The 21109-nt window shown below is 36.6% G+C and overlaps 2 protein-coding genes across 2 annotated transcripts; both read right to left on the reverse strand.

The window, feature by feature from the left end:
* Positions 1–875: 875 nt before the first annotated feature.
* LOC107814007 (putative BPI/LBP family protein At1g04970) lies at positions 876–7528 on the reverse strand. Its single transcript, XM_016639327.2, has 6 exons — positions 6871–7528; positions 5733–5872; positions 4708–5083; positions 4173–4421; positions 2064–2189; positions 876–1327 (listed from the first exon to the last, which is right to left on the reverse strand). The coding sequence occupies exons 1-6, from the start codon at positions 7276–7278 to the stop codon at positions 1145–1147; spliced, it is 1482 nt and encodes a 493-aa protein (XP_016494813.1). The 5' UTR covers positions 7279–7528; the 3' UTR covers positions 876–1144.
* Positions 7529–9320: 1792 nt separating this feature from the next.
* LOC107814008 (serine/threonine-protein phosphatase PP-X isozyme 2) lies at positions 9321–20891 on the reverse strand. Its single transcript, XM_016639329.2, has 8 exons — positions 20363–20891; positions 13237–13389; positions 12052–12114; positions 11896–11981; positions 11498–11573; positions 11152–11420; positions 10960–11038; positions 9321–9821 (listed from the first exon to the last, which is right to left on the reverse strand). The coding sequence occupies exons 1-8, from the start codon at positions 20501–20503 to the stop codon at positions 9771–9773; spliced, it is 918 nt and encodes a 305-aa protein (XP_016494815.1). The 5' UTR covers positions 20504–20891; the 3' UTR covers positions 9321–9770.
* Between the last annotated feature and the right edge of the window lie 218 nt (positions 20892–21109).

Genomic DNA, 21109 nt, shown 5'->3' on the forward strand with positions numbered 1-21109 from the left:
CTTTGTGAATCTAAAATCCTCTTTTATTTATTATTGTTTTGGAGTGATTAATTCACAAGAAAAGTCAATGTGTTGGGTGGGGGATTTGGGAGGTTTTTTGTTAACGACTAAGAACAAGGTTTATTTTGCAAGTAGGTTTATAGTTGTGAATTTTGTTGTAGTTGGTTGTTGATCAGTGGGTTTTTGCTGGATTTCATCTTTGGGTTGCTGATTGAAGTAATGATGTATCCGGTTGTATTCCTAAGTGCAGTTTAACAATTCTAAGTGTGAGAGTTTGAGTTCTTCTTAGTGTGACTGGCTATGAAATTTTCTAAGTGTGAGAGTTTGAGTTCTTCTTAGTGTGACTGGCTATGAAATTACGCTATGCTGTGTAGTCTGTGTCTTTCTTTTCAAAGATTTGAGTATTTGAAAGTTCATATATTCATCTCTACTTCATCATTGCATCTACAATTGAGACTAATCAATTTTGAATTAAAAGTAGGTCAAATTAGTTCATAAAGTACTTCTTTGTGTTGCTTACTTGAAAATTTGTCATCTTGTGAATTTCAACTGTGCGTTTCTACAACAAGTTATCATATTCTTGCCTAAAGATATGTTGTATCATACATGTTGTAACTGCTGTGGCACTTTAAACATCCCTTAATGTGATGCTCCCGTGAACGCAAACAATGTATATTTTGTTCAAAATGTATGTAAATTAAGTGTGTATCACTTAGTATGAAATATTTTGTCAAAGCAGGCCCATGCTCAGCTTATTCACCAAATGAAAGAATTAGAGCTTTTACAAAGGTAAAAATGAAGTAAAAAACTCACATCTGCCATATTCTTCATCTTCTGTGTAGGATCAAAAATGCTTCTGACAAAGGCACCCAAATCCAGAAAACTCTATGATAAACATAAAAGTAACTACAACCAAAATCATGTTGGGCCTGTGCTGGCACAGGCCATCATCGCCTAGTTTATATAGAAAAGAGGAGAGAAGGATTTACAATAGCTATATGTGCAACATGCATGTATATATATATATAGCAATTACAAACAAGAAACAAAAGAAAGCACATCCTACACCTAGCTAGTTTTACATTTGGTCTATCAATGTGCAACTACATTTCAATACAAGGTCTGATACAGTGGGAAGTAGGAACTAACTTATACTTAATTGTTTGACTGGTCCAACATCACTGCAAATCTTAATCCATGAATCACTACACAGGATTTTAGCATTTTGAAGCGTGTAGCCATGAAATATGGGTAGTGGATATCCTCTACTAAGTTTTAAATTTATGTATGGCAGTATCACAGTCCGCATTGCAGTTGACATCAGCACCTGCAACAGTTTTCAGGATTCGGGTCAGTTTTATCATCACCTAAAGAAAGGAACTGTCACAGAAATGGGATGAAACAAATACGAGGGCCACTGCTTTAGCATTTACAGAGGGCCATTTGCTGTTCTAACTTAGAGCGGCAAATGACTTGACTAGCAGAGAGACAGCAAATCATCAGAAAGGGAGACTACAAATCGGCTTAGTATCCTCCTTGAATCATCCATGACTAGTTACATACACACTATTCACTACTGAATGTATTTATCATGCTAGCACTGATTACACCTATACAACTCATCATTCCTTCCACTATGCAGACACACAGCCAGAAACTCTAGCAGTTCTCTGAGATAAATTGATAAACAAATAAATAGAACCACAACAAAGAGGTCAAATTCAAAAAAGTGTTTAAAGCAGCAAATATACTGCTTGCGACGCTTGAGGTCCGCGTACGTCATGAATACATACAAATATACAGGGGGCTGCAGCAATAAGCAAGAAAGAGAGCCGTCTACAGAGAACGCGTTACTGATAGTTTGGGTCCACTAGTGAGGAGTGTAAATGACCACTTGTTAAATGTTTTTCTATATTAGCACTATGGGTTCAAAATGTTTTTCAATGAAACATCATGACCCAAAAAGGTACCGTGTAACTCTTTGAGATTAAAGAGTTTAAGTCCTCAATGGAAAAACATAATGAACTGGAAAATCGAACACAGAGAGAGAACTGAAGATATACCCGGACTAGATTCACGTGCAAATTGCCAATTTTACTCCATCTTAAAGATAAAGAGAATTCATCTAATTGAATATTTCCACCAAGATTATTGTTGGTAATCCATGGAGAAGCTGAACCACTGACTGCCTGCAATCAAGAGGGTGAAAAGTCAAACGTCAGTCCTTGGTAGAACCGGGATTCAAAAAAAGGCAAGCAAGGTCAAATGCCTTGATGAAACATGTGAAATAGATAACTTGAATTTATCCTTTTAAACCCATGGAGACATCTCTCTATGGTGTTTCCTCGGGCATTCCAAATTCATGCATATGAATTCGTAAGGACACCACATAGGTCATTTACTCATATCAACACAACCGAGGTTCAGGAAATAAAACTAAAATGCATCAATTAAAACAGTCACGTGGTTAGTTACAACAGCGGGTTCAAATTGACACGACAATAGCCGACATAAAATCAACATCAGGCATAGCAAGCAAGATAGCTACTCTATTTTTTTTTCTTTTCATTCTCCACCTCAAAATGAATCACATTTTTAAGTAGGCACTCTTCTTCTTTTTTTAACAGGTAGTGCATTTTTTTAATAAAAGAAATTTATCTTTAAGATAATTTATCTACTTAATTTGACAAATTTTACTTTAAAATTTTTAAGCTTGGTCAACAAATTAAAAGTATATTAAACTCTGCAACATATAACAAAATCTGAATTCTTTCCTTATTAAACAAAAACAAAGTTGTTGTTTACAAGGAAAAAAAAATGCAACGACAGAGTTGTGAAATAAACTAAACTAATACAAATAATTAGATAAAGAGAGCTTATAAGCCAAATAATAATAATAATTAAAAAAAAACTATATAGAACAAATAAACGTTTCAATATAGACCAAACTAAAGTAAACTACAAAATAATAAATCATTTCAACACATATTCTTGCATGTTTTACTGGAAATCAGTGAGAGAAAAACAAATTAACTTTGAAATTAAGTTTTAAGTACTTGAAGTAAATAAGCTGAGGCCATTCAAGCATAACGCCAAAAACTGTCCAAAAGCAAGGAAAAGTGTTGCACTAAAGGATCGAGCATTGGACCTTCCGGTAAACTTGAACCCGCTTGTCCATCACTGCACAACGATTTTGATGTCAAAGCGGGTTCAATTTTATTTATATATGAAAAGTTGTTCCGTTATAGATGACACTTATATCTATACACGGTATAACTTTCCGACGAAGCGGGTTCATATGAACCCTCTTGAAACCATGTGGGTCCGCCCCTGAGTTACAAGGAGAGAATTTTACAACCCCCCGCCCTGTCTTCTTTCAGTTGAAAAATCAGCTAGTACAGTTGCCCTCTTGGTGGAATTCTTCAACTACTTATACTAGTAGCACTCATAAGGCAAAGAGAAAAGGAAGCCAATTCAAAAATGTTAACAAATGTTTCTAGCATCTTCAAGAATGGATAAAATACTAATCCAATTCTTACAGGTAGCAACAGAAATATTTTACTTTTTGCCTCTTACAGCTTCCCCGGCATGTTTTCTTCAGTTGAATATGCAAAATGGCAATTTTAATACTTAAATTTTAATCAACACAAACGGGGAGAAAAGTAGGTTCCGGACAGCCATTGCACGTTCTCAACACAAGCCAATATCAAACTGTGGATAATATTCATGCCAAGGGTTATTAAGAATAAAGATAGATCCTAACGATTTTGATTGATTAAGACACAATAAATGGGGAAATCATTTTGATTTAAACATGTCCCTGTGATAAATAGAAAGCTAATCAATGGCACAGATGCATTTCTTAATTTCCAACTTATTTTGTTAGAAGCTCAGTTCACTTTTAATTTCAACCTTTCACTCTATTCGTCCAATCAAAATTCAATAGGACGAATAGGCCATTGATTTTTAAGCTCAGATCACTTTAAATTTCAACCTTTCACTCTATAAAAGTGAACCTCTATAGAGTGAAAGGTTGAAATAAAAAGTGAATTGAGCTTAATGACTACTTCGTCCTACTTCCAACAGGGAGAATAACGAATAGCAATAAACTAATGACTGCAAGGAAATGGGTGGCATATATGTAGATAAGTTGATCTTTTTACGAAGCTTACCGTTGAAAAGCATGCAACCGGTGTCACTTCACCTGAATTCAAAACATTAATCACGACATCTGCATGAACCGTCACATCAATCTGGTGTTCTTTAATTTTCAGACTGGGTGGAGAAAATATGGTAACATTCAGATTCATGTCAGCGTCTGGATATTGCCTGTAAAGTTGCGGGATAATGAACCTCCATCCAGCAGTGTTTAACAAGGATTGTTCAGGTACTTTGTCAACAATCCAATGCATTTTGTTGGCCTGAACAGATAGCAGCTATTAGATACAAATCATGCCATATAATATTCTGAAACGCAACTTGCACCAGTCAGATTTGAAGGGGGGCTTAACATTGAGTACATCCCTTAACTAATTCTCAAAGAATATATTAGAACAAGGCATGTTAAATTATCAAATTCAGAGCTATAACATGGAAAAATACATGTATCCATATAAAGGTCAAGCTATTAGATGACTGCTAGAAAAATAACCAATATTCTTCTAATTCTGAAATGGTTCACTTGGAAGGAATAGAGGAAGGACTTACATCATAGTAAACAGATGATGCGGACACTAAAACTTTTTCATGCAAGGAAATGGTAACCATGCTTGCTGGATCCTTCACAGGAACTGACGCTAATAAGTATTCTAGAGACGCTAATAAGTGTTCCAGATGATGGTAAGGAAATGCCGCATAGGCATCCTTGGCACTAATTAACCCATTAATTGAAAGAGTAAGAGAAGTGTCTCGCAATTGTGGGTTGCCAACAAAGGTGACATTTAAAGCAGCAATATTTCTTATTGGAATTTCCTTTGGTAGGGACTGCAACAAAGAATCAAGCTTCACAATCCCTTCTCTCAATTTCTTTGAAATAGCATTTTCTACAGCAGAAGTTAATCTAACTTCAAAAGCGTCCAGCAACCTGCAATTAAAAGAGGGAAATCATAATGATGCTAGTAAAACCTATCAAGGAAGCAAACTCAGGGCACAAATAAAATTTCATATAAGAGTAGCAGAATTGTTACAAAGGATGCTGAGGATATGATATATGAAAAGACATTACCACTTGAAAGCATATTAGACAAAATTAGTTACTGCCACAAACCAGAAGAGTTCAAAAAAATATACCGAACGAACTAGTTTAAGGAAGTTTCATTTGAACTTGGAGAGATCTGTTCACTAACAACTAATGATTCTGTAGTCAGACGTCGGACATGTGTAACTCAGAAAATAGTATTCTTTACAGAAGGAAATTTCAGTGATAGATATGAAGAGTTTCAGACGAGCAATGTTACAATGCAACCTACGATTTACAAGGAGTGACAAATATTGAAGCATCTCATTATGTTTGTCGCATGCTTGCAGAGAACTGTTACAAATTCCGGTTAAAGTGAGATTCAATAATATCTTTTTGTTAGTTTTCCATGGCACGTCATACATCAAAAAATCACATTCATACACGCATAATTGTGTGTCCACCATTGCTTCTTTTTTTTTTGTGTGTGTACTGTGTGTGTTGAGAGGGAGTGAGAGACGGTTTCAAATAAAACATATATATTCAAAAATAGTACCCTTGATATAGCCACGATGCTCCACCATCCAACTTTATAGATATATCTTTCACTGAACATCCACAGTCCAGGGGAGAAAGCATAAGCGATCCTTGGTTATTCGTCAGATTGAAAGAAATTCCGACGTCCATACCGTCAACCTTAAGAATACGCAGCAAAGGACAAAGAAAATGTGAACAAATATACCAGATTTTCACAAATTGCTAGCACATTTAAGTAGCCCCCCTTCCCCCCGCCCCCAAAAAAAAAACTAAGTTACAAAAGCTTAAGCAAAAGATTAATATAGGCATAACTAACTAGTTAAAATTAATGATTGGTCATATTGCAACACTTGCTTACAATTGGTGTTTGCAAGGCGTCCTTTTAGATGTTTAGAGATTTGTATGTTAGTAGAAATTATAGAGAATCTTTAGTGTTAGAGTATCCTTAGCTTGCCTTAAAAACACAAAGTACTGAGTATGCGAACAAAATTGCTCCAACAAGTGAAATGGACACTGAAGATTCATATAGCTAACTCCAACTAGTTTTGGACTAAGGTATAGTTGTTGTAGTACAGTTACAAAAGCTTGTACAGCAGGCACCAGGTGGGAGCTATGACCAGCAGAGAACTATAAAATGGTCAAATGAACACCCTTCACTGGAGAACTATACTACGTATATAGATTAAATATTACTTTTTATACATGTATATTTAATCTTGAACACCCTTAACGAAATTTCTGACTTCGCTACTGCTAAGCACCATCTATGGATGTTATCCTCATTTGCCTACCACAAATAAGATAGCATGGAAGACATGATATGGTTCAAGTTTTAGCTTCTGTAAAAGTTTCTTTTCTTGAAGCTAGAATGTAATCCGATACTAATCCGTGCAACACGCGGACACATAAAATACTTTTCTTGAGCTCTTGCGTAGTTCACTAGCTTTTAAAGTTACTGAACGTGTCTTCCACTTATAATAGCTGCTCCCTAAATCCTAACCCAATTAAGTTAAAAAGGGAAACAAGAGTAAAAAATAGTTACTATAAAAGAAAGAATCTATGTTCAGATATGACTCAAAAAGACAGCATTTTTAATGTAATTTGAGCTAATTAAAGTAAGAATTTCACATAAGCTTTCAAGATTTATCGGTGCATACCTGAATGGAAGCTTCCCCATTATCTGTAATAGGAATAGGAAGCCACCAGTTGGTATAAGAATATTCCCAATTCATGGTCATATTGGCAGTGGCACCAGAAACACTAATAACTATACCTGTATCACCAGCTTTAACAGTGGACGAAATTACATGGATTTTATCGATAGTTATATTAGAAAGACCCATATGAACTGTACCAATAAAAGGAATATGCTTTGATTTCTCAATTTTAGGCAGGTCAAGGGGAACTAGTGAAGACTCAGCCATTTGTACTAGAAAATCCTTCGCAAAATCAAGACCCTTATTTGATATGTCCACTGAGATGTAGCCTTCTTCATTGGATTTAACATGGTTAGTTGAAGAAATAAGGAGTAAAGATAGAAAAAAGGAGAAGACATAGTCTGCCATTGAAATTTTTGAGGGGCAGACTCAGAAGAGGAACCCCTTTTGGTTGAATTAAATGGATTTTAATGACGAGATTGAGATGGGTAAAGTTCAAGATTAGAAACTGAGCTTTGATTTGAAGAAATGTTTGGCATGTCAACGACATTACATTTGGTTGAAGATATGGAATTGAAAGCAACAGGATGGTTGGTACTTAGAATAGAATAATTGTACTGTGGTATTTACTGTGGAGTCGTAATTGCTCCTTGCACATGATTTGCCGTCGCACGTTGCACGGAACTCTTATCATATTCCTTAGGATTTAACTTGGGGGGAAATTAAATTTTAATCTTTTTATAGAGGCTAATTCTTTTATTCCTTTTACTAATCTCATTTATTACTACACGTAGGGGTGTATATAGGTCGGGTTGGTTCGGATTTTATAATTATCAAATCAAATCAATTGTATCGGATTATTAAATCTAAAGATCAAACCAAACCAATAAAACTCGGGTTTTTCAATCTTGGTTTTTTTTCGGGTTTTCTCGAGTTTTCTCGGTTTTTTCCGGTAAAATCTTCGTAGAACAAAACATATAACTTGTGCTCAAAATATTTCTTTAATTCTAGTAAGATGCAACTATATAAAGTATTTTTCAAGAAAATGATATAAAAAATGAGATGCGTCATGACATTATCCTAAAATATTCAACAACAAAGATAATAAAATTATGTAATATAAATATTGCTAATTAAAAAGCCATAATAAAAATAAACATAATCTAAAAGTACTAAGTCATGTTAAAATAAGTGGACTAATAAGGGAGTATTAATTATATGACTAAACGCTAAAGAAAAAATAAAAATAGGTTTTTATCCAAAATTATTGCAAAACAAAAAATTGGATATTCAATACATTCTCGTTCGTAGTATTGCATTGAATATATTTTGTTAGCACTAGTATTGATTTGATTTTGGTTTGGGCTTTTGTTAGCATTATTTAATTTACTAATATTAATGGTTATACAACTTATTGGAACGTTCAAAAGTTCTAATATATTTATATACCTTAAATATATTTAGAAATAATACCTTAAAAGATAAAATTATAAAAAAAATAAGAAAAATTTATAAATTACATCACAATAAATATATTTATATATTAAATATATCTAAAATTTCTATATATCTAATGTTGGGTTGGTTTGATTTTGGTTTGACTTTCTTTGGTTAAAACCAAACCAAACCAATTATGGTCGGGTTTTTTTTTTCCAACACCAAACCAAATCAAGCCAAACCAAACCATAGTCAGTTTTTTTTTCTCGGTTTGACTCGGATTATCGGGTTGATGCAGTTTGTCAGTTTTCTTTGTACACCGCTAGTCTATATGTTATAATCATATTTTGAGTACTCCAATGGTGCAAATATAATCTCATGCTGACTAGACTGTTCTGATCGAAAGAAGTTGGCGATCGACAAGGCTATTTTCGTCATTGTAACCATGAGTTGATGTCGGGAAGGGAGGTGATCAGGTGTTTCACGCATTCGCCGCACTTTAGGACAGAACAGAACAAACTCTTTCGTGTATTAATGGCTACGTGTGAGAGAGAGAGAGAGAGAGACTTCGAGCACATAATATTTATCATCCTTTTAGTTAAACCAACACCGAATGTTATATTTTTAGGTAGCATATACTCATTTAAAATTCAAAGAGGACGTGTCTATTAAACAACTTTGTCAAGAAATTTAAACATTACCTTTTTAACGACCCAACCAGAAAAGGTCGACGTCTCATTTTAGAATTGAGATGGGGCAGAACACAATCCTATCCACATAATAGAATTACCTTTTCCACTAAAAAATTTATGAGCTACCTCTTGATTTGTTGTCCAAACACCACTCTTCGAGGCAGTATAATCAATCTAACTACCCTTATGGCGCAGAAATATGAAGCCTAACCGTATCTCAATCAGAATGTGAACAAAACTTTCCCGCACCTCATATCTTGCACCAAATCGAACAATCCAACCTTACAAAATGTGTACAAGCTTTGTTAACACAGCCTGAAGTTTTGCTAACACAGCCTGAATTGCATTAAATGTAACATGAGAACCAAAAAACATTTTCTGATTGGCAAAGTCCATATGTAACAAGATGCTCAAATGCGGTCCTCGATTTCAGTCGTACAACTCCTTTACAGGAGAGTGAAGCTGCCCAAATGCAATTTTCACATCATGTCCCATTCTATTACACACCATCATTACAAGGAAAAAAATATCGGATTTCGAAATGGCCAATATGGCAATCGGATCTCAGTAAGATATAAGAAAACCCACACAATGGTACCATTCTTTCTGTGAACCCAAGAAGCCTTCTACCAGATAACCAGTAAGTGATCTAGTATGAAGTGGTTAAGTGATCTAGTATGAATCATTTGAGAGCATCTCCTGCATGCGCTCTACAACCATCTTGTCAACAGTGTGGGTATATTGATGGCAAAAACTAGATCCTTTGTGGTTTTAAAGGAAGTAATCTGGTGGAGGCCTTTTAGCAGGTGCTCCTCTCGATTCCTGTATTTCACCAAAAACAGAAACAAATGTAATACTGTGCAGAAGTCTCACAAAGGCATCCTGGTATAAGAGTAAAAGTGACTGTATGCTTGTCTCAGCCCATAATTGCAATGAGCAGGTACCTTTTCTTCCACAGGAATGCATAATTTCATTCTCCATTTATACTTTGGTTACTAGTTATATGCACAACTATCAATCCTGCCAGATCAATTTCTGCAAAGCCAGGATATGTACTTGGTTGAATATTTAGGCAAGTTGAAAATGTCAGGCAGTTACTGTATCTCTGAGATTTTCTGAGAGGACAGGGAAATTGATGCTTCAAGGAAATTGATTATATCACTAATATATCTAAGGTGCTTAAGTTTGAGGTTGGAATACATTCAAAGGTCCATAGTGAGGGTGCTAGGGTGGGTCAGCACTACGGGAAGTAGGTTATTTCTTAGTCAAGGTTTGGATGGTGCAATCCTGGAATCTCACATTGACTAACCTAAATCTCTGTGGGTTCAGTGACATACGTATTAAATAGGAAATGAAATATTTTCTTCTTCTTCTTCTCTTTTTTTCTGGCTAAGGAAAAATGGTCAAGTAAATGTGTCTTTTCATTTTTGTAGTAGGAAATAAACTTTTTCACATTTAAGAGACTGGCTCAAAGTTGATGATTAAGTCAAGTTTTTGATGAATTAGAACTATCATTAATAACAAGAGTGTGTCTGATGTATTATCAGAAAATAAGAGGGGGACCGATGTTACATTTTCAAGTGACGTGATATTCAGAAGGTATTCCAAGAGGGTAGAAAAAGTACTTTCACGAAAAGGGACACATTTGATGGATAGCCTGGAATGGACACTGAGACGGTGTCATGAGATTTTCTATTTTCTTTCAACAATCCCAATTTCTCAAATAGGCAGTGTCTATTTGCTGAGTTCGTACCTCTTTTCTGTGTACATTTTAGCCACTTCTTGGTGAAGCTGTTATATTTTATAAATGCCTCACTGATCAAAGAAATGTATGGGACGATGGGATGCAGAATTTCTGTTTAACCATTACGATTGAAAATAGCACATTGATAAATTAATGACCTCTTTGCTCATTCACCAACCAGAAAAACTAGAAAGTAGAACGATTATATACACATACCTGTGGAGCGGCTTCAAACACACGGAATTGCTTATTAAGATTCTCATCTAGCTCAAGAATTGCGGCAACATTCCCACATCTGTGATGTACCAGGACGAATGCAAATAATTCTCGTAAAAAAAAAAATACATGAAATGAACATACCCTTATAAAAAAGAACAAAATGCAAACTAACCGTGTGACTTAACTGACCTGTAACAGTAGTTCGGAGCAGACCAGACTGTAACTATCTGATTATTGAACATCCATTTAAATCCTTCCATTACTAACTGATGTGCACGGCATATGTAATCTATGTTATTTGTATGGTTAAATGAAGTAACAACACTGCCACCAAAAAGGAAACCTGCACCACGAGGACTCAGTCCCCATCCATCAACAATGTCCTCTGGATCTGACCATAGTAGGTCACACATGGCACCCTCATGGGGAACCTCTTGCTTTCGATCAATAGTTCGAATCTGAGATAGAGGTGATGATGTCAATGTATTTCACCACATGTAAATTCAAGCAAAGGAGTCAGAGATTAGTTCCGGACCTGGTCTAATGTAGATATTGTAGGAGAAAGACCACCATGAACAGAGAATATCTTATTCTCAATAAGAGCGGACAAGCTGCGTTACGATCAAGACAAGGTAATATAAGTTTAGTCTTACTGATAGATAAATGTACCACGACTTGATCAGACAGCCATAAACACTGCTGGAACGAGAAAAGAGGACATGCAGGATACCAATGTCCTGAATCTCTCTGGTCAAGTATGGTCAAGCAAATGGACAAACTTGCAAGTCATGTATTAGGTTCAATGGAAACAGAAAAGGTTGGATAAAGCGCATAACAGACAGGTCCAATGACAAGCTTGAAAGCAATGCATCTACTGAAAATGCATTGAACAATCAGTTCTCCTATTTTAGCCACTAGAATAAAGTAGAAAACCTTAAGTAGTCAAAGATATCCGTGCAATATCTCCAAACATTTACTGAACCATACTTCCGCAGGCACTCATCATAGAATCCATACACCTGGAATTTTGAAGAAAAAATAAGATTATAATTTAAGTTTAAGAAGTTAGGGATAAAATGAAGGACCAACCTGTGTGATCTGGCGGCTCTCATGGTTACCTCTGATAAGAGTGATTCGATCTGGATATCTCACCTGATTATACATCACCAATTTATTCTCTTTTTTTGGATAATGATGCATCACCAATTAATTGAAGGGGCAAAGGCAACATATTCACTAAACATGAACATGGAAATAAAGAACCAACTATAAGCAACTCAACAAGGAAAGGCACAGAGAATATTAGCACATTGAAGCAACAATTTTGCTTCTATTTCGGCATGGGTTTTATAAGAGATGAACGCACAGTTATTTTCCAAAGACACATCAATCTAGGATGAGGCACAACCAAATGGAAATCTTCGACAAAAAGGCAAAGATGAAGAAGAGGGGGAGGGGGAGTGCATGCACAGAACCAACAAGCTAGATAAACGAATAACATGTCACAGATGGTCCTGAGCCCAACTTATTTACAACTTCAAGAAGCAAAACCAGATTGTCATGTCACCAAGAAGAAAAAAGGAGGAAAAGCATCCTCATAGTTAACAATGATCTGAAAAGCACCCAAAGGTGTGGCTTAGTGGTCAATGAAGTGGGTTAAAACCCATGACAGCACCTGTATTGGTGGGAGCTAGCTAGTACCCCGTGGAATAAGTCGAGATGCTCGCAAGCTGGCCCGGAGCCCATAAGTATCCAAAAAAAAAAATGTAATGTCAAATCTTTTATTCTAAATTCAACTGAGTTTTTTTTTTTTTTTTTTTTGGTTACTGATAATAAAAAATTAACAGAGATATCTTTATATAACTTATTTGCCTTTTCTTCAAGCATTCCAGGGGTCCCCCAGGCAGCAAAGTAAACAAGCACACGCCAGTTACCCCTGTCACATGGAAGTTTAAATGAGTCTGACCAACTATTTTGCATCCAATCCAACATAATTTCCACTTCATTTCCATTACAATTTACAAAACATCATGAACCAAACAAAGGCAGCAGTACATAATGTAGAATATACAGACTAAGGAGGGTAGTTTCCTGAGCTGTCAGCTTGTCTTTTAGGAAAAACACAAAAGTGCAGGAAGTAGAGATATCCTTATAACCAACTTTCCAAAGTGAAGACTATAGCATATAGGTTCAACAATAATGTAAGTCAGATAAACCTTGCATGAATATGATATCTACCAGGTAACACAGGAAACAGTTAGAACCAGAAAGTACCTTCAGAGCTAGTAGAAGAAGAAATGTCTCAACGGAATAAAATCCTCTATCAACAAAATCTCCGAGAAACAAGTAATTTGTCTTTGGACAATCACCTCCCACTTTGAATAGCTCTTTCATGTCGTAAAATTGCCCATGGATATCACCACATATCTATACACACAAGAAACAAATTTGAAGCAATACCAGAACATAGATAAGTGGAACTCACATCGGAAAAAAAAAAATAAAGAAACAAACATAGCACGTAGGAGTGTCACTTGTAAATGATAAGACCAAATAGACGATATATGGTAAGAGTTCAGAAATAATCACATTTGCTCCTGTAACTTTTAGGATTTCACAAGTCACATACCACACATTGCAGTATATTCATTTTATGCAGTCATTAAGACAGCAGCACTCAATCAGTATCAAGAAACTAAGCATTAGGAGATGGTCTACTTCAGGAAAAAACAAAGGAATCAGAGCTTTTAATCATCAGGTCGCAACGGTCAGCTTTTTCAAAGGTAGAAGGTGGCTCAGAACTTTGCCTCTTCCGGCCACTAAATTTTTCTTATGTTAATCCTAACTGGAATAGATCAACTGATTGAAGAAAATTAACATCCAATTTATGGTAAAACAACTCCAAGGGTAAACCAAACTATAGAATGTTACTTCAATAATTACCAATGCATGAATACGTCGTTCTTATACCATTTCAGAAGACTTATTGTGCTTGACATTACTCCATACTTTTGTTCTAAGGTCAATAACTTTTTCCCTTCTTTGTGACCATTCAGTTCACAAATGTTTTACGAATTTTAGCTCATCTATTTTGCAGAAAACTTAGAAAGGCATATTGTTTTTTCTCCGTCTTTATTTCATTTGGAAGTAAGTTCATTCTTTATGGCAATTTACTTGAAGTTGTCAGGACAAGTCTAATGACTTGGTACCAATAAAAAGAGTCTAATGACTTGGTGTTTCCTTTTTTTTCCTTGATAGGTAAAATATACTTATGATTATGCTATTCTCACCTATTGTGATGCTCTTGAATTGTGAAAGTCAAATCCTAGCTATCATAACTAACATAAGCATTGTTTGTTTATTGGTGATTGTTTGCCATCCCAAGCAAATCCTCTACAGTCATCTCTCTTTACTTCGTTTGTTTCTCGACATTCCACCAGACCCCAACCAGATTCTTGAGCCCTCTCCAGCTGCTGTAGTATTTTTTTCAGCAAGAACCCCAGGATTAACCCCAGTAAGCAGCAGTAACAACAATAACAACCAAGCCTCAATCCCAAGCTAGTTGGTTGTAACGACCCGGCTGGTCGTTTTGAGTGTTGTAGCCCCGTTCCCCTACTTACTGCTTATTCTATGCTCAATTGTTGTTATGTGACTTGCCCGGGTAGTTGGTTTGGTTCCGGGGATGTTTCAGAATGAATTGGGTCACTTAGTCCCAAGGTTGGAAGCCCAAGTTGAAGGAGTTGACCGGATGTTGACGACTCCGGAATGGAGTTTTGATAGTTCTGAGCTCCGTATGGTGATTTTGAACTTAGGAGTATATCCGGATATTGATTTGGAGGTCTGTATGTGATTTTGGCTTGAAATGGCGAAAATTGGAAAAATTAAAAGTTTGGAGAGTTAGACAAGTTTGACCGAGAGTTGACCTAGTGGTTACCGAGCTCGAATTTTGATTCCGGAAGTTTGAATAGGTCTGTTGTGTCATTTATGACTTGTGTGCAAAGTTTGAGGTCAATCGGACTTGAACTGGTAGGTTTCGGCATCAATTGTATAAGTTGGAATTACTTAGTTTTCATTAGGCTTGAACTGGGGTGCGATTCGTGTTTTGATGTTGTTTGATGTGATTTGAGGCCTCGACTAAGTTCGTATCGTGTTTTTGGACTTGCTGGTATATTTGGTTGAGGTCCCTGGGGCCTCGGGAATGATTCGGATGGGAATTAGATTGAAATTTGGACTTGGGAGAAATTCTGGGCTGCTGATGTCGGGTGCCATGGCACCTGCGGAGTTTTGGTTGCAGGTGCGTGACCGCAAAAGCGAAGGAATGGTCGCAGGTGCGGTTTGGGAGAAGTTGGGCAGTGGTTGCAGGTGCAAGGGTTTGTCCGCACCTGCGGAGGGGCCGCAAGTGCGAGGTCTGGAAAGGGAGTCTGGGGGCGCAGGTGCAGATGCGCATCTGCGTATGGGCAATCGCATATGCGGAAGTGGGCTTGGAGGCTTTGGATCGCAGAAGCGATGGGAAATCCGCAAAAGCGGGACCGCAGATGCGGTTAAGTGGAGTGCAGGTGCGAAAAGGCCTGGCAGTGTTAAATTCGAGTATCCGAGATTTTTATCATTTTTTTGGACTTTTCTAGGATTAAGGCGATTTTTGAGGGGGTTTCAAGTGATTTCTTGAGGTAAGACACTTTTGATCATTTTTATATTACCCATTGGATTTCCCACCTAGTTTATGTGTTTTTAAGGTGGAATTTTGGGTGTCTTGAGCTAGGGATTGGAGAGTGAAATTTGGGGATTTGAGTGACGATTCGGTGTCGGAATTTGGTAAATTTGGTATGGTTAGACTCGTAGTTGAATGGGTATTCGGATTTTGTAACTTTTATTGGATTCCGAGACGTGGGCCCGGGGTTGACTTTTTAAATTGACTTTTTCACTTTTGATTAAGAACTTAGCATTTTCATATGGAATTAGTTCCTATAGCTTGGGTTGATTGTATCGAATTGTTTGTGGCTAGATTTGAGGCGTTCGGCGGCCGATTCGCGAGGCAAGGGCTTACTGGAGTAAAGATTTGCACGGTTTGAGGTAACACTTCTAAACTTGGTTCTGAGGGTATGAATCCCTGAAATTACGTGTTATGTGATTGGTGTTGAGGTAACGTGCATGCTAGGTGACGGGCGTGTGGGCGTGCACTGTAGTAATTGTGATTCAGTCGATTTCGTGGAACTGTTTAGTCATCTTATCTTAATATTATTACTGTACTCTATGTGTTGGAGAACTTGAGTTGTAATTTATGTTAGAACCATGTTTAAGCTATGTGATGGTGCTATTGGGACCCACAACGATCATTCTTTGTTGTTGAGTTATTTGCTTAATTGTAGTTATGTACTCAGTCGCATTCATAATTGCATATCATATCTCAGTCTATGTTATCATATATTGTCATATCATGTATCATTGATTTGGGCTGCTTGGCATGAGTGTTGTGATCCCGAGAGACTGGAGAGATTGATGACTCAGTGAGGCCGAATGCCTGTTTGTGAGTGATATTGATGGGATCGGGCTGCACGCCGCAGCTGGTATTATTGACTCGTGATGGGATCAGACTGCACGTCGCAGCAGGTATCATTGCTTCATGATGGGATCGGGTTGCGTGTCGCAGCAGGTTTATTAGCACTTGGGCCTCCAGAGTCTAACATACCAGCAGTGAGCGCAGGTTCTATTGTTTCATGATGGGATCGGGTTGCACGGCGCAGCAGGTACTGTACAGTGCTGAGTGACTGAGTGTGATGAGTGAGAATTGGGACAGTCAGGTTGAGTACTCTGAGAGTGTGAGTACATGAGGCTTTCATTGTGTTGCATCACATACAATATGCATATTGGCATATAGATATAGAGATGTTATATTCCTCATGTCATTAAGACTTGCCATATCTTATCTGTGTTAAGCTTAACTGTTAAACCTGGAAGCATGTCTACATTCCTGTACTAGTACCTCCAGATTATGAGTTTCTCTAAGATATTATTGTTATATTTCCGTCATTTCTGTACTGTTAAACTCTGTATTTGAACTTTATTGGTTGAGCTCGTCATTGATTTCAGCCCAAAGGCTAGACTTGTTACTTATTGAGTTGGTTGTACTCACGCTACACTCTGCACTTCATGTGCAGATCCAGGTATTTTTGGGCACGGTGGTTGCTGATTTTTGGAGCTTCATCGGTTCGGAGATTATCGAGGTAGCTGCTTTGGGGTCCGCAAACCTTGACTCCCCTTTATCTTTTAGTTTTGTTTATATTGTTCTACCTTCCTAGACTGTTTCAGTTGTCAGATCATGTTATTGTATAGATGCTCATGTACTCCGTGACACCCGAATTTTAGGAAAATTCTATATTGAGTTGAGGTGTTTTCATCCAATTTTTATGAGATTTTATTTATTCAAACCTATGTTAGTATATTTTGAATTAAAGATGCCTGTATTTGTGAGTTGTCGGCTTGCCTAGTATCACGATAGGTGTCATCACGGCACTTGTGATTTGGGGTCGTGACATTGGTTTCTTTACAATATAAATGACCAATACTTCTACATAACAAACAGTTGCTAGATAAGTCCTAGGTAGAAACAAGTTTTAGGTTGATTAACTTTTTTCTAAAACAAACAGCTGAATAACAGAAAGTGGACTAGCATCACTATAGCGATCTCTAATCAAACATCCTCACTCCCAGAAGAAAAAACAGTAAGCATGCTACCATTGCTCCATCCTCAACTAATACTGCACATTATATAAAGAAGCAACTTCAACAAAAGAGAAGCAATTTCATCAAAAAAGAATATAAAGAAAAAATTTCAATACCATGAAAAGAGAAAGAAGAAAAACTCTTACTGTTAGTGTTGCACAATATATGAGAGCTTGTAAATATAAGAGCTTAGGCTATACTCTGTCCAAAAAATGACGAGCTTACGCTACATGAGATGAAGGAACTTTCTTAATTTTCAGGATTGCTAACTATAATATGCCTCAATCCCAAGCAAGTTGGGGTCTGTCTGTATGAATCCTCACAGACCATGCCGTTCCATTAAACCTCATCATAATCATTCAGAATATTCTATTAACATTCTATACAATTATTTTTTTAATATATTTATGTAAAGCTAATATCATCTTGATCTGTACTAATGAAGTTTATTTGATTTATCAACAAATAATAATATGTTATACATTAAACATAGACACATTAAATGACCCTAGACACAGAAAGACAGAGGAGTAGATGCAGGGCAGGGAAGGCAGCACCTTTAGCACTGATGTGGGTGGTTTGGAAGGAAAGAAATCGGAGAGGTTTTGAGGGGATAGAGAGTAACTTTGCACAGTTGTGGAATAGCCTCTTATTCCGTATTTCCTTTTGGTGCACCCATGAGACTCCTCTTTGTATAGAAGATTGAGTGACTTTTGTATAAAATCATATCTTTTTGTTGGTTTTCTTCTTTCTTTCTTTCTTTGGTATACCACTTGTGTAGGGTTTTTTTGCCCAAACATTTCAATAAAATCTTGATGCTTTAAAAAACGACCCTACACACATCCTAACCAATTCTCTTAACTAACGACACACCCTTCAAATTCAAGTGATGAACCAATGTGTGTGCAAATCAATTCAAGACTAGAAAGTCAAGTCAAATACATTAACAAAAAACAATAGTTGTTGCCAGAACAGGCATCTGAGTAGTGTCTTAAATAGTGTAGGTGAAAATAAAATTGGATTGGCGCTACCATGAAACAAAATTAAATGGATTGTGAAGCTACCATGACTACAAAGAGTCATGGCTGACTTGAATATGCATGCAGCCAACTTGATCAAAACGTTGACAAACACAAGCATACTGTCAAGTGTCAATTGGACCATATCATTGGAAACCAATGGTGCTACCTGATGATAACATAGCGCTGATTGCCAATAACATGTTACACTAGCTAGGAAAAATTGGAGTACCGGCTTCACAGGTCTAAGGACCAATAACATCACTCCTAAACCCACACAAATGTGATTTGACAGGTTAGCTGATATGGACTAATGTCACCAATCTTAGTAATTAATGGTGCATGAGATGTGTACTACAAAAGCACCAATGGGCTTGAGCTTTCTGGCTTCACATGCACAAAAGGAAATATTTAAGGCTATAGTCTCCAATATTGTGTTCATCTTAACGACACTAACTCCAGATGTCAGAAATAGGTAGACTGAGGGAGCACACAAAAGATATACACAAAACAGATGTGATGTCAGTGAAACAGTAACCTAAATGAAGGTGTAACGCTGCCAAAACGATAACCATTAATAGACAAGAATAGTAACACTTCATCAAGAAGAAGAAAATTTTGGGCGACTGTGCAGCCTAAGGTAGGCAGAAGCTATCTATAGAGATAATAGAAGAGGAGCGGCAAAATTCTTATTGATTTGAGTGGTGAACAACAAATAAAGGAGCCCCTTATATAGAGTTTATGCTACAGAAAAATAAGGGAATCTACCTACTTAGCGTGAATGCCTAATTATGATGCCATCACTATGAATATCAAATACAATTAACCTAAACGTAAAAAATTAATGCAGACATTCTAATTTTCAGTTGCATTAATTCTCTTGAAATTCGACTAACACAAATAACATGTTCATCTCAACATAATCTCTGACACATTCCATAATACTTTGACTCAAGTCTACCATGTCATCGATAGAAGAATGATTGTTTCATCATAAGAGCCGAATCTTCAAATAAAATATGAATTTAGGCGCATCTAAACAAAGGAAAAATGTAAAATGCTTGTATATGCCTATTGTTCATTTGGATCTTATAATTCTTATTCCAGAATTTCTACTATGTGCAACTTGATACTGCCATTTAGGCTCACGAAACACCATTTGTCTTGAGCAACTAGCACAATTGTGTTCGCATTTGCCGGCTTAATGTATCATCATTTAGTTAATTTCAATGAAAATTGAGATTTCCTGGGCACTTGCAACTAAATTTAAGACAGTAACACAATATTACTCAAACTTACATGCCTACAACTTCACACTCAAAAATAACCCGTAGAACAACAATAGAATATTCTTACACGAATTTTCCAACAACTCAACCTATAAAATGAAAAGGAGAGCATCCAAATGACTCTATAATACATTGGGAAGACTTTGCGCTTTCAAACGGAATTGAAAAGGTTTTAAGAAAAAAAAGTTGACGAACTAACAGATAGAAACCCTACATCATCAACAAGTAACCTAGACTGAATCCCGTAGATCAATTGGGAGACTAAATATATTAATTCCCCCACTTGACAACTAACCCACACTTCAGCTCAGTCAAAACTTATAGTTCATCTCTCTTATATCACTCCGATATAGGGTTTTAATTTCGACTTACAGTGACAGGGGCGTCCACTCTCTGCACATTGCTTTCTTCAACGAGGATTTCCATAGCTTTAAGACAAAGACCTTTCACTTCCGATTCCTTTAACGGTTCGCATCTCTTGAGCTGTTCTATTTGCCTGTCTAGGTCTGACATCTTCGTCAAACTTCTTCAAGTCACCGGCGAGCTCTGTAACCAAAATCTACTACTAATATCTTCTCCGATTGAAGCGCATAGGGTAGGGTAATAGCAGCTGAAGAGAATGGCTCTCTTCAAAGTTCACTCCCCTGCTGCGCCGTCGTGATTCCCGCTGTGCCGACTTGCCGCTTAAAGCTTGCTCTACTTTTTACTTTTTTTTTAGTACAGTACTTATGTCCCAACTCCTAAAAAAGAATGGCACATATTTATTTAATTTTATAATTACGTAAATATTTATTATTTAATTTAACTACAAATGAAGAAAAAAAAATTGATTCCGCGTTCAACCAAACAAGTGATTCCGCCTTAAGAAAATGATTGGTTTGAAAAAATGGACCATCCCATTGCCTTGAGAAAAGAATGAATGGTTTGAATAAAAGGATAATGTAGTGATTTATCAAAAGAAACTAGTGAAATGAGATACAGAAACAGTGTGTGCCTCTTGCTTTTTGTGGTTTTGTTATTGTACTTTTCAATAACAGGAATAGGATAAATAATTTACTGTGTATAATTCATGTACCAAATCTAGCTAATTTCATAAATAGCAAAGGGAAAAAATCCTAA

The sequence above is a fragment of the Nicotiana tabacum genome, chromosome 10 (genome assembly GCF_000715075.1).
Source record: "Nicotiana tabacum cultivar K326 chromosome 10, ASM71507v2, whole genome shotgun sequence".
In the NCBI taxonomy this organism is placed as follows: domain Eukaryota; kingdom Viridiplantae; phylum Streptophyta; class Magnoliopsida; order Solanales; family Solanaceae; genus Nicotiana; species Nicotiana tabacum.

What these genes read in the sequence shown, in the direction of transcription:
- LOC107814007 (XM_016639327.2), bottom strand. Translation starts at nt 7,278, where the DNA reads ATGGCAGACTATGTCTTCTCCTTTTTTCTATCTTTACTCCTTATTTCT. An exon ending in GCATCGTGGCTATATCAAGG is followed by an intron (nt 5,084 to 5,732) that starts GTACTATTTTTG and finishes TTTTAATTGCAG; the next exon opens with GTTGCTGGACGCTTTTGAAG. An exon ending in CATCATCTGTTTACTATGAT is followed by an intron (nt 4,422 to 4,707) that starts GTAAGTCCTTCC and finishes CTATCTGTTCAG; the next exon opens with GCCAACAAAATGCATTGGAT.
- LOC107814008 (XM_016639329.2), bottom strand. Translation starts at nt 20,503, where the DNA reads ATGTCAGACCTAGACAGGCAAATAGAACAGCTCAAGAGATGCGAACCG. An exon ending in AGAGCCGCCAGATCACACAG is followed by an intron (nt 11,982 to 12,051) that starts GTTGGTCCTTCA and finishes TCAAAATTCCAG; the next exon opens with GTGTATGGATTCTATGATGA. An exon ending in TGTTTGAAGCCGCTCCACAG is followed by an intron (nt 9,822 to 10,959) that starts GTATGTGTATAT and finishes GGTGAAATACAG; the next exon opens with GAATCGAGAGGAGCACCTGC.